The sequence below is a fragment of the Perissodus microlepis genome, chromosome 10, assembly GCF_051167445.1.
Source record: "Perissodus microlepis isolate ML-2025 ecotype Zambia chromosome 10, ASM5116744v1, whole genome shotgun sequence".
In the NCBI taxonomy this organism is placed as follows: domain Eukaryota; kingdom Metazoa; phylum Chordata; class Actinopteri; order Cichliformes; family Cichlidae; genus Perissodus; species Perissodus microlepis.
Window position 1 is genome coordinate 29,348,214 of NC_140470.1, and position 14,011 is coordinate 29,362,224.

At 41.0% G+C, this 14,011-nt stretch overlaps 1 protein-coding gene across 1 annotated transcript in view; it reads right to left on the minus strand.

Moving 5' to 3' along the window:
• The window catches only part of LOC146379634 (rho GTPase-activating protein 24-like), a 9,672-nt gene extending 562 nt beyond the window's left edge, over positions 1 to 9,110 (minus strand). The window contains exons 1-9 of the mRNA XM_084941290.1: positions 8,390 to 9,110; positions 5,506 to 5,619; positions 4,934 to 5,141; positions 4,726 to 4,858; positions 4,518 to 4,591; positions 4,281 to 4,402; positions 3,132 to 3,366; positions 805 to 1,749; positions 1 to 527 (exon numbers count right to left, since the gene is read on the minus strand). The exon at positions 1 to 527 is cut by the window's left edge and continues 562 nt beyond it. Coding sequence (XP_084797416.1) covers positions 287 to 527; positions 805 to 1,749; positions 3,132 to 3,366; positions 4,281 to 4,402; positions 4,518 to 4,591; positions 4,726 to 4,858; positions 4,934 to 5,141; positions 5,506 to 5,619; positions 8,390 to 8,441 — 2,124 coding nt within the window. The 5' untranslated portion in view covers positions 8,442 to 9,110 and the 3' untranslated portion in view covers positions 1 to 286. The remainder of the gene's footprint in view (positions 528 to 804; positions 1,750 to 3,131; positions 3,367 to 4,280; positions 4,403 to 4,517; positions 4,592 to 4,725; positions 4,859 to 4,933; positions 5,142 to 5,505; positions 5,620 to 8,389) is intronic.
• Positions 9,111 to 14,011: the final 4,901 nt, after the last annotated feature.

The window sequence follows — 14,011 nt, forward strand, 5'->3', positions numbered from 1 at the left end:
ACCTAGCAGCGATAGATCGAGCAGTCCACCTAAGCATAGTTTTAGAGAAGACCAGCATTAGTGTTCCCTCTACTACATGGACACAAAAAGTGAACAAAGCTGGAATTCTCTGACATGTGGTCATAACACATCGTAATCCAAGCATCTCAGATGTGTGGGTCATCTGTGACGTTTTCAACTTGGAGAAGGTCGACGTCCATGCTGAGAGCGTCTTTCTCCCCCTCCTCCTTTCACACTGTTTAGTGCCCTCCCTTGCAGGCTTATCCAGATCTGTCAATACACATCTTCAGATACTCCCTCCTACTCTCCCTTTTTTGTCTTCTTCACTTCTCCTGATATCTCCATACATCTGGAAAAACAGCTCCATGTCTCTCTGCAGTTTGGTGTTTCGGCGGTCGGCGTCTGCTTTGGCTCGCTCCATCTTGCGAATCTTGATTTCAGCAACACTTTGGCTGCGCTTCTGCTGCTCCAGGCTGGCCCGCAGGACTGCAACCTGCCTCTCAAGGACGTCATTGCAGCGCTCCAACCTGCAGAGACACCATAAAACGTGGTGAAGGCTTTAAGCAAACACTGGTGGCATGCCACACTGCCAAACATCAGCTTTAATTATTATATAGAATTATTTATGCTGATTCTGTTACAAGGGAGTTTTTCCTTGCCACTGTCAACGAGTGCTTTCTCATAGGTGGTTGTCTGATTGTTGTGATTTCCATTATTGTTGGCTCTTCATCTTAAAGTGCTTTCAGGCAACATGATTTGGCACTATATAGATAAACTGAATTGAATACACTGAAGGTGTCTCACCTCTGTATCCTGGTCTGGTACTCAGACTTCTGCTGGGCCATCCTTTGCCGCAGCTCATCCAGGAGTGAGTGGGTCTCCCTGGGTTGTAGATGATCTTCAGCCCCCTGGAGATCAGGAGAACCTGAGGGAAGGAAGACATCTGAGCTGCCTGTACTAAGAGGGCTGCCACTGCGCACTGAACCCGAGGCTGGAGAGTTTGGGTGGTGGATGTGGTCGTCATGGTCGTTATCACTGTTTTCATCATCATCCTCGTTGCCATCTTCATGATCGTCTTTGTCACTGTTTTCCTTCTCTGCTTCCTGATTTGAAGGCAACCCTCCATTTCTGACTGGACTAACTACACCGACATCATCACTGCTTTCATCCAATGGTAAAACCTCGCAGGAAGACCATGAAGAGGAATCCCTCATGTGCTCCACTTCTTCAAGCTCTGCCTCATCTTCACCAGTTCCAATGTGGCCTCCGGAAGAGTTAATTTTCAAATGTCCATCAGTGACATCCATGATCGGTGGGTGTAGAGACACTCTGCTCAGATTGTCATAGGCGGAAGGGGTGCTCTCCTCCTGACCCTCACTGCTGCCCCCACTGGCTGTTTCTGGCACTGCACCCTCTTCCTCAGCACCAGCAGAGCTCCAGAAAGCAGAGCTGGCCTCTCCTGGGCCTGGCCAAACTTTGGTCCAGCCCATGAGCTCTGGTCTGGGCTTAGAATTTTCTGGCACCTGGAAGCTGGTTTCAGAGGCTTGAACATTTGCACTGGGTGCTATTTGGTGAGCGTTATGTTGGTGACAGTCGACGTTATGTCTGTCAGAGTGGTGCTGAATGGGCTGACTGGAGGAGGGCGTGGGGTAGAAACAATTCCCCGGGTGGGAGGAGGTGTAGCGATGTCCGAGATGTCTTTTTGGACCGGAAGACAAGTCTGATTTGGCAGCAGCTGAGAAGGCACAGCTAGACAACAACAACAAAAAGTTAGAATTTGAAGTTGAGGCACATTCTTGCAGCTGAAATCATTTTTCTTGCAAACTTTAAAAGTTTTAATGACATCAAGTGACAATGAAAGAATGCAAGTAAAGATGTGAAGGAAGAACAGGTTGTTGGGATAGACACAAAGACTGGGGATGATTATCTGGGATCCATCTCTTGCACAGGAAGTAGGTGAGCAAGGCTTAGATAGACGAGTCTGGAGGAAAACAGAAGAGGACAGGTACCTATGGCAAGCAGGTGAGATGTGGGTGAAGCCACACATTCTCATTCCCAAGACATCACAAGTTGATACTTGGTTAGAAACCCGGTCTCATCATATTTTAATTATATTTAATTTTATTTATTTAGCACCAAATCACAACAACAGCCACCTCAAGATGCTTTATATTGTAAGCTAGAGACCCTACAATAATAATCAAGGTATACCCAAATATCATCATTTTCTGAGGCACTGATTTTAATAAGGAACAACAAAACTACAGAATTCCACAAAAAACAACCAGAAGCCAAATTGTTGAGCCCTCTTTACACCTATTTATTGCACTTTAAGGTGCTCCTACTTTGGTTTGGCTAGGTTTAGGCATTCAAACTACATGGTTGGGTTTAAGTGTCTCCTACTGCAGAATTACCCAACGCGTCACAATCTGAGGCCAGTGGGTTGACATGTTGACAGTGAGAATGAGTTGGCCATGATCTCTATTGTTTACAGCTGTCTCTTGTTTGTTTGTTGTTGTCTCATTCCAGACCTTTTAGATTTGGATCTGGAGACTCGGTGTCCTCTCTTAGCTGCCATTTGTTGTCTGAGAATCACAGCCCTGCCTTTCTCTGTCTTACCTCTTTGGGTCTGTGTGAGCTCCGCCCTTCTCTCCATCCTCCTGTATCTTCTGTATCTGAAATGTGTCCTCATATTTTTCTTCGCTAAGTGAATTGTGTCTTGCTCCTTTCTCCCTCTGAGCTTTGTCCTTATCTCTTCCTCCTCCCTGTGAATTGTGTTTTCTCCTCTCACTCGGCCAGTGGTGTCATCTGTTTTCCATTCGTGGGAAGTGTCAGTCCTTCTCCCTCTGTGTAAATGTTGTCCTTGAGTAATGCCTTGTGTGTGTATGAGTGTGTGTGTGTGTCTTTCCTCTTCCCTGGCCTTTGTTTTTGTGGTGTAGCTGCTCCCTAGATCTCTTCTGTATTTGTCATTAAAATTTGTGTTGACATATTACTAATCCTTACATTAGGACCTATTGTGGGTACTGACTTGGTACCCAGAGCACCCAGAGACAGTGTAAGTTTTGAGTTGTGAGGTTTCCACATTGCGATTGTTAGCTGATGGTGAAGTTGTTAGAGCAGGTCAGTTTTACCTGGAGCTCTCTGCGTCTGCAGCAGGCTGTCCCGTCTCCCTGAAACGCTCCGCTATGAGAGGCAAAGACAGCTGGCGAGGGCAGGGCAACGGGTGGAGATGAGGCTGCTTCAGAGCACTTGGAGATCCATGTGAACTTCTAGTTGGGCGGGCATAGATGGGTGGAGGAATTTTTGCAAACAGAGACTCGTGTTCTCTGATCAGCTCTAACATTAACACCTGGACCAGCGCTGCACCTAGAGCACAGACAGATATTCTCATTAGACCTCGCTGCTTGTGTTCACAACCTTAAAAAATTCACTGCAGTCAGACCAATCAGATGACCACTATTATATTGGGCTAGTCGGGTGTGTATGCTGCTCACTGTGTTCTAATATTAACTTAAGGAAGAAAGAAGCACTGGCTGCAGCACATGGAGCATAATAGCATCACAGCTAAGCAAACAGGGAGTCATGCAGCTGACAAATTTGTGAATTACACTTCTAAACGATGACATCATCATCATTAAACCTTGGCATACCGTACATATTAAGATTAATGTTAAGATTCTTTATTTGTGATTGTAGAAAGATTCAACAACATTTATTTTGGTGACTATCAACCAACGGCAACTGATAAAAGTGGCTTAAAAACTCACATACACACAAAAATACTAGTAATTAAAAGAACTATCAAAAGTATCGATCAAAATAGCTATGTATCAATGAGAGGAATACATAAAATTACACACAATACAATATATATATATATATATAGATATTTATAAAGATATTTATTAAAGCTACCCCACAGTGTATATTCTGGCTTTTTGGTGTTTTGAAAGTGACTTGTCAGTCACAAAGAAGACACACCCTAAAGCTTACCCTGCTTTATCATCCATTTAACTCTAAATTTGGGACCATAGCTTTTAAAAATGAGCTTCACGCTGTACTAAAGAATATCTGAAATAAGTGACTAGTGAGAAACTCATCTTCAGGTCAATCACCGAGGTCATACCCATGAGACGAGTAGTAGAGTCACCCCCTTGTGGCCAATAAAAATCATGACGGTTTATGGCATTTCTGCATTAACTTCTCTTTTCAGACTTGGAGGCTGTGTCTGCCTTTAAAATAAAATCCACAGATGGCACAAGTGTTCATGTCCTGTTTACCTCCCACGATGCTTTGTGGGTCTTCAGCTTTGGCTCGGAGGATGTTTGGTCCAAACACGGTGGCCAAATTCTGGACACTCATCTTGTTGGTGCAGGAGTAACTGTGGACCTCAGTCAGAAACCTGCATAAACACACACACATTTCCAGTACCCGTGACAAGACTAATCAAAAAACACTCATTCGGTTTTACTATTATTCTTACTTTACTATTATTATTATGGGGGGGGGGGTCTTACTGGCAGATAAAGTTGAGCAGGTTGAAGTTTGCAACTGGTAACTCATGAAGAAGAATTCTTAACTCCCTCAAACCCTAAAAGAAAAAGGAGAGCAATGCATCAAGGTGACATGTTAAACCACTGAAGGCTAAAATAAGAGTGCAGATTTCCAGAGGGGTGAAGCTGCTTTTAATCAAACAAACTGCTTGATGGTGCAGTGTGCAGTTACCAGTGTGCGGTCACTTGACAGCTTTTGGCCACAGAGCAGGAAGTCCTGGTAGTGGCTGTAAGGAACCAGCGGTTCAGGCAGCTGTCTGAGGTAGAGCTTCAACAGTGATGCCACCGTGTGGACGTCTGTGTTACTGCAGATAAAACGTTTTATCTTAAGAGAGCAGATCAGAAGAAAAGCAAAGGGAACATTCAGAGAGGAACTTTACCTATCGAAGGATGGCCTCTCTCCTGAATCAAAAGCCTCCTGCAGCTCTTTGACTAAACTGGCCCGTCCAGGCTGGCGAAACAAGCCCACTTCATGCAGGCCTCGCTCTCGAATGAAGGTCACGCATTGCTCCACCACCAGAGGAACCAAACGCACCCCATATCGCCGCTCATACAGCACCGTTTCCTCCAGGCGCTGACCAAAGACCCCTGCAAGAGGGAAAGATTTACTGAGTGCTCTTTCTGAAGAGTCTTCAAACCATAAACAATAATAAGACTTTACAGTGTTAGGTAAGACTTGTAGGTGACCTTGCACATCACATAGCTCTAGTCGCATAGAGTCAATTTGACAACATGAGCAAGAGGAGGCAGGGATGCATGCATGAACTGTATCTGGGATACTTACAGCGCCAAAGTGTTGTGTTTGTATAACAACACATGTAATAATCTTCTCGCATCTCAATCCTTAATCTCAGTACCCTTCATATATATCGAGCAAAACCAAACGAAAGCAGGATATTTTTAAGCTGTGTACCAGTGAAGAATGAGAAATAAAGCCAATGAATACATGTACCTGTGAAAGGGATCCAGACACCCTTGTTAAGGCTCTTCAGCCACTCGTCACCCTGACCGGCGCTGTTGGATAAAAAGAAATAGGAGCCTGGGCTGGCCAACACATCTCTGTTACCTACAAACACACAAATGGGGAGATGTTAAGGAGCTTACTCAGGTCAAGTCTGGACTTGTTATAATAAATCCAGATATTATTACCTATCCTCATAGTACTTTTATAAAACATCAGATCCTAATTTAAAACAACAACTTTATTGCACTCCTCTTATGCTGTTTAATGATTATCACTTGTAAAAGCAGAATAATGGTGCGACGTTTGCATCTCAGTCGCAGCGTTTACAGTTTCATTCGCAGATGCTGCAGCCTCACTTTCACTTCCCTCCCTGCTGATGGCATTTCTTCTTTTTGCTCTTTTGCTCGTCTCTGAGATGTGGAAGTGGAAGGGTAGGTCAAATCACAATTGGCTGGAAGCTCACTTACAAATTAAAATTTAGTGATACGCTCCAAGGCTGGAGGGTACCCTGGGTGGGTAAAACACACGATCAGACCGGATACATATCAGTTAGATTTTGAGCAAAGAGAAAGAGAACAAGGTAACGATTGAGTCAGAATAAATATTTCAAGTAATTTTGCAGCGACCCTGAGACACGAACCATAATGTTACTCTGTCAGCAGTGTTGTCTGGATGGGTCATCAGTGACTAACTGTTGTGATATTGGGTTGATGTCATTTTATTTGAAAGTGTTCTGTTTTATTCTGTTATCGTTTTCCCCTCCTCATTAGTTTCAGCTGGGTTTAGGCTGTCACACCTGTGCCCAGTTAGTCATTGGTCTCCTCAGTGTATTTACCCACAGATGTCTTTTCCTCGGATGGCAGATCATCTTGTATTCACTGTAGTAAAGTAATTCAGGTCTTCCTGGATTCCCCACTTTTTTTATTTCCTTGTGTGTGACTGCTGGACGGTTCTATTGATGCTCCTTGATTGTTTGCCACATAGATTGATCTCCTGTTTATGCTTTGGCCGATTTATCCCCTCTTTCTTAATATAGTGCTTCAAGCAGAACGAAGCGAAAAGATAACAAGCTTAAACAAACACCCTGATTTTGATTTGCTCTCTTTAAATCCAGCTAATGTTGCCTCAAATGACAGACTTTGTCATACTAACATTAGACCTCTCCACACTTGATGAGTAAAACTTTAAAGTCTGATTTGGCTTGGACACAAAAAACCTAGTTGGTTCTATGTGCTCTTTACTAAACTTTCATTGCTTTATTCACAGTTGACAATAATCCTCATATACTTTATACAGGGCCTTGGAGCAGCCTCACTGTGCATCGACTTCCTGAATCAAACTGTTTTATCGCTCTTCCTTCTCTTCCCTTTAAGCTTTCTTATGATTGGCTGCCCCTCATGAACACACACTGGAGCAGCAGGAGGGCGGAGCTTCTGTGGTAGAGTGTGGAGTTGCAGCAGTCTGTCTTACTGGATTACGATTATTCTTTGTGGCACCGATTCAATAAGGTGCTGGAAACATTCCTCTGAGATTTTGGTCCATGTTGATGTGATAAAATTCATGCAGCTGATGCCATGATGAGCCCAAAAGTGCTCTACTGGATTGAGATTTGGTGACTGTGGAGGACATTTGAGTACAGTGAGCTTTGTGACACGGTGTGTTATCCTGCTAGAAGCATCAGCCATTAGAAGATGGGTACACTGTGGTCATAAAGGGATGGGCTTAAGCAGCAACAATACTCAGCTAGGCTGTGGCAGTTAAGTGATGCTCAGTTGGTCCTAAGGGACCCAAAGTGTGCAAAGAAAAAATCTTCCACACAACCACCATCCTGAACACAAGGCAGGATGGATCCATGCTTTCGTGTGACTTACATCACAGTCTGATGCTACAATTCCAAAGGTCACAGCAGAAATCAAAGCTGCTGAATTTGGTCAGTCCCTGCAAACTGTAGCTCCAGGTATCTGTTCTTAGCTGAGCTTAACTTCAAAGTTTGGTTGTAATGAATTGTTACTTGACTTACTGTTGTCTTCTTATCACCTTGAAACAGTCATTTTCCTCTGATTTCTGCATCAACAAGGCATTTTCACCCAAAGAACTGCTCACTGGATAGTTTGTCTTTTTTTAGGCAGTTCCCTTTAAACCCCACAGACAGGCTTGTGCAGAAAAATCCCAGAAGATCAGCAGTTTCTGAAATACTCAGACCAGCCTGTCTGGCATTGACATCCATGCCAAGTTCCAAGTTGCTTCCACATTTTGAACTTCAGCAGGCTATGTCAACCATGTCTACATGCTTAAATGCATGGCATTGCTACATGTGATTAGCTGATTATATATTTGTGTTTACAAGCAATAGGACAAAAGCAGACTAGATCTTCTTTTAGTAATTTAATTTATAGTTATAATGATGTACACAATTTTGTTTTGAGGAAATTTTATATTTTCTATTGTGGCATTGTTGTATTTTTAGAATAGTAATCCTGTGTAAGCTGGACTTCGGCAAAGCAGCACTGTTGTATCTATATATATACCGCAGTGTCACATCCATTCAAATATGCATTAACCTTCTGATATAACCAGCATCAGGACACAGAGACATCTCCCCACTTTAATCACTGACTCTTGACGCTTTCCTCTCTCCTCTCATCCTTTCATCCTTTCATGCTCCACTGTCTGTACTCCTCAAAGTCACATGAAACACACAGACACATATGTCTGAAACACACTAAAACACACACACACACACACATCGTCACCTGAATCTGAAGACCCTGACTCAGCATTTAACAAGTGTCACTCAAGGGCAACACACACTAACTCACACAGCTGGAGTTTGGGAGAGATTAGCGATGGTGTGTGTGTTGGTGTGTCTTACCTTTGTGGCCCGTACTGTCATGCTTCCAGGACTTGAAGCAGCTGAGTCCCATGCTGCAGCACTCCTACGAAGCGCAAACTTCACACGGCAATGAGGAATTTTTTTTGAAGACTAGTAACTGAATGTGAGCATTTCGGAGAGTGCAGTTGCATAAACATGAAAAAACAAACAAACAAAACAAGATACTTCTAATTTTGCTGTCATTGCACTTACTCTTCCTCCTATCAGCACCCAGTTTCATCTAGCAGTATTTCAGTCTGGTTTTGAACATCTTGGTAGCTCAAAAGGAGTTGGAAAAACCTTTATGGGGGGTATTTCTGGATGGACGTGGACCATGACATACACAATCTTGGAAATGTCCTTGGGTGAAGGTAAACTTTAGATTCTTGGTGGATAAGACTGCTTAAAGAGAAGTTCTGGTAGAAATATTTTTAATATGAAATTCCTGATGGAAAACTGGCCCAGCAGGAAGCTTTCTTGGGAAGTTTCAGAGAATTTTTTTCTTTCTTGTGTCTTCTTGTTTTCCTCTTCTATTACTACCCAGTTTTAGTTAGTAGAGTAGTTTTGAACTTCTTGGCACACCATAAAGAGCTGATACTTGTTCAAAAAAACCCCTTCAGAAACAGACATTGTTGATGGACAAAGACCACAAAACACATGTTGTTGTATAGACTTTGGTCTTTTTTAGTGAAAACTCTTGCAGAGATGCATTTGATGAAGAATTAACCTCAATTTCTTGATGAATACTGTATCAAATGTACATAAAAAAGTGATGCTGATAGTGACAGAAGCTTAATACTATGGAGAATTGTTTTTTACAAAGAGCTTCCTTCTTAAATGCAAAGATAATCACACATTTCTTGAAAAGAAGTCCAAGTGGATATCAAACCTTAAATATAGGATCCAAATGATTCAGTTCCTCTTGAAGATGATTTCTTGGTGGATATTGTAACATCAAATGCCTTAAAAGGAAGTTTAAACCAAAGCACGAGATCCAGAGGGATATTAAACTCCTGGAAACCTCAACTTGGCCTTGATTGACAAAAATTTCGACAAAGAATCTTGTAAAGCTGCTGTTCCCGTTCTTTAAACAGACATGTGTCTGAAGGAGAGGTTTCTCGTAGATGAGGAGTGTGAGATTTTAACTTCAAATGGAATGATATCTCATGGTTACAGAGCCTCTTTCGATACAAGATTTCAGCTTTGGGATTTGCTGGACAAACACATTATGGGAGGTTCCTGGAGGGTGTCTGTTCTTCTTTAAAGTTGTCATGTTAAATGAGATTTCTAGTGGATACTACTGGACATTAAGCAAAGGGAAGTTCCAGTATACTGCACTCTTTCCCACCTCTGCAAGCAGACAGCTCATCTCTCATGCTCTTCTTAAAATAGTTTTCCCTTCTTCCTTTGAAAATCTTCATTGGGCTTGAGGACCTTGTGTTGATTTTAGGTTGTGACTACCTAAACAAAAAACAATCAAAATTTTTGGCAACATTTTTTTTCAGCCATCTCTGCTCTCTGAACACAAATGAAAAGATGCATAGCAAGCAAGCACAACCTTCCAAATGTTCCAAGTTGCTTGTTAATGAAGCTTCTTCAAATAGCTGTTTTCTCCCTGCAGAACTTCTGTTACATGTCAGCCATTACCCCAGCAGATTTCTCTATATCCAGAACCCAAGACGTCCAGTCTTCATTTTTCCTTTTCCTCAGACACCCATGAACTCATCACTACCTCCAGGAGTGAAACGTCTCACTTTACTTCCTGTATCTCACGATGACTATCAACGGATCAGCATGATTTCCACCCGTCTCTCCCTTTGCATTTCTTTTTAATTTTATATTTTCTTTCAGAAGTTAAAAAGTAAAACCATCTATCCCCCTCCCCATTTTCAGTCCCTGCTACCAGAGAATCAAACTACTCCATCCTCTATTTGGAAAGACACAATCTTAATACTTATTCCAGCATCCTTCCCCGTCTCCCTCTTCACGTCCTTTGCTTTATCTGCTCGTTATCTTGCAGTCTCGCTCCAGTTACAGTCTACACATCTTAATGTCCACGTCATTGCCAGCTCTTTCCTTCTTCTTCCTCCTCTCCATCCCTTTCTATCTGTATCTCTCGTTGTCCCTCCCTTTGTCCCCATCCAGCTTGTCCTTCTGTCTCATTCCCACTATCCCCCCCTCTCTCTCTCTCTGTCTCTTAATTTCCCAGCAGTCTGTATGCCCCCACTTGCCCCCCTCCCCATTTACCTCATCAATAACCATAGTCTCTGTGTGTGCGTGAAGGCTGTGCATTAGGAAAATTGGTTCACTGCGACGCAGTGCTGTTTTACCAAAGTAATCACAGCTGATGGTGAGAGAGAGAGAGACAGAGAAATGGAGAGAGAGAGATGATCTGGCTCAAATTCTGCTGCTGCTGAAGTATGGCCTGCTGCAGAGAGCGTGCACACACACACACACACACACACACACACACACACACACACACACACACACACTGGTACCATGATTCAAGCAGACATTAAAGTAAGAGAGGCTGTCCGGTCCAGTCAACTTTTGAACTCCATTAAAGTATGAGGAGCCTCTCTCGCAATACAGTCCAATTCAATAAGCTTCATTGGCCTGATGTAGAATATAATGTACAGTGTACTCCTGGAGCCTTTTTCAATACAAGGAATCAAATAAACAGTTGTCCTGCCTACAGGTTAATACATCAAAAGAATGTGGACATGTGAACTTTACAGTCAAGCTTGACCCCACGAGAACAAAAACAAAAAAGGAGAAGTCGATTTTGAAGGGGGCTGAACAGCCACAGGTATAAAGGGGCCCTCTTGTGGTCATATGAATGACCGCATGTAAACCATCCAACATTTGGACAGATCTAATGTTACACAGAATCTGTATGAGAGTGTCTCAGCTGTAGGGCCAGGGGCTCCTGTAGTTGAAATGATGCTGTAGTGATGTGTAGGTTTATTTTATTTTAGGTGTTTACCCTAACATAATTTTCAGGCAAACTTTTACTTGTTTTAACATTTGGCAGCACTAAAAATACCTTAAGTGTCATTCTTTTATCCTGAAATTTGATGATTTTTCCTAAAAGTATCCAAAATGTGAATAAAATCTTTACTTTCCCCTGGGGCTGTTCCGGGCCTAATTTAATCTATATCTGTTCAGATGGATTTTAGATCCACTAATGTGCTGCCATTTCGGTGAGTGTGGGAAACAGATGTGTAAGTCCCACACATGCAAGGTTTCCTAACACTGCATTAAATGTACAGACTAGTTTGCAAAAAGCAAACTAATATTGATAATTCTAGATTGTACTCAGGAGGACTGTCTTTATAATACAGCAGTGAAGACAGTGTCTAATGATTGTGGTGGTTATATAATAAAACAGAACAGTTCCAGAAAGTTCTTCCCTTTTAGCTTTTAATAAACTACTTTAAAGTCATTATGGCAGTTAGTTTTTCATGTTTTAGGTAAAATAATGTGTGAAAATACACATTTATCACTGAAAATAAGAGTTGTAAATCCTAAAAAACACGCTCTCGATGCTCTTGGAAACATTAATTAGACTTTAACAATTGTTTACTGATGTCAGACGAGCTATTTTTACATTCTAAATCAATCTATGATTCAAAATTACTTATTATGATTGGCCTGGGTCACAACTCACCTGAACTAGATTCATGAACAAATATGAACAGTATACAAAGGTTAATGGCATTATAAAATTGATCTGTAAATGGTTCTAGATGCAGTCTAGTAAGATTTATGTCCCCAACCTAAAAGCAACCATAATGTTAACATGTTCAGATGCTGCCAGATAACGCAGTCGAGCACTACCTGTTTGAAAGCCAAACAATCTCCAACAGCCATCGCGCCTAAAGCTTTTTAGCCCTGTTGAATCACTTCCTCACTTTTTCTGAGACAACAAGCAGCCTTAAGTAAGAAAAATAAAAAAACACAATAACAAACACAAAATTCCCAGTTTGCGACACACAGTTGTATCCGTGTCTGTCTGCTCGTGCCGTACTGTAACTCTGCTGGTTTGTGTGACTGATTGACTATATTCTAATCACAGCTGAGAGCTTTCACATCTGTCTGTCAATACATCTGGCAGTGAAAAGGACACTCTTCATTAGAAAGTGGTGTGTGTGTGTGTGTGTGAGAGAGAGAGAGAGAGAGAGTGTGTGTGTGTGCTCTGCACTAAATTAAATGTGTCACGTCCTCACTATGACTGCATGTCTGTAATGAATCACATGCGTGGAAATATTGCTAACCGGGAGCTCGTTGTCTTCTTTTTCTGAAAAAAAAAAAGAATCGATCTCCTTAGTCCAGCAACCTCTAATCACACACACACATATCAATCACATAAACTGTCCAGTGGGTTGATACTATAAAGAACAATACAATATAGCACACAGACTATTTATATACTGGTTCTGTTGTTAAATTGTAAATGAAAACTGTTCATGTTATTCAGGAAATATGTTAAATTATCTACTGAGGACTTTATGTTTTAAAGAATTGAATTGACATTTCAGAACTTGTTGTTCTGTAAAGGATATTCCTAAAAAAAACTTCAATAAAGTTTAAAGCCTGATTATTGGGTAAAAAGAGAAGAATATACAATGAAAAAGTCCAAATTTTAAGATAAAATAGGATTTTGGAACTCAAACTAAGTTCTAAATATAAAAGAAATGTCAGATTCAGGTGACTAAAATATCAGGTTAAAAATATCTGCACACCTGAATGAACGACAAGTCTTTAGGATGAAGGAACAAACAGAAACTGATAAATTATACACTGTAATAAAGAGTTCAGTAGAAAAACAGAAAATGTCCTGGTAATTTTCATTTTGTTTTTTTGCGGCAGTTGACAGACTTTTCCATAAATGATAAAACGGAAAATTCTGTAGATTTACAGTATACTCTCTGTACTATTTATGGACATTTCCTTCAGCTAAAAAAACAGAAAACTAAATTTTCTGTATCACTAACTGATATTTTCCTTTAATAGAAAAATTGAAAGTTCGGTTTATATACCATTTTCAGGCACTTCTTTTCACTGTAACTCATTAAATGTACTTCTTTATATCCTATATTTCTATACAATTACAACCTAATACACCACTTGCGCAAAATTTTGTAAATTAAAACCTTTTACATTAATCTGTGCTTAGTACACAATAACATTGGTACAATTAATGTTAACTATTCTTCATTCTCCTCAACTCAAAAACTATACTAAAATATAATGACAGCACCCAACTTGTCATTAAATGACTCACAAACTTTCAAATTTGAGCATTTTTATTTCCTTGAAATCAGTTTGCCCAAATGTAAACGTGTTTATATACATTCATTCAAGTGGCTCCAAAGTGTTTTATTCAAACAGAACACCTGACAAACAAAAAATGTAATATTTAACGATATGTTTACATTTAATAATATCCAGAGTACCTTTAAGTTAGAATCACTGCCTTGTGGTTGTTTTGCCTCAGCCAAACAGTTATGGTGTGGTTTTCATCCATGTCTGTCCACTCATGATACAGTATACACATGTAGTCAGTTATAGCCACTCACTTTTGATTACTGAATTGCATTTACTTCATCAACGAAG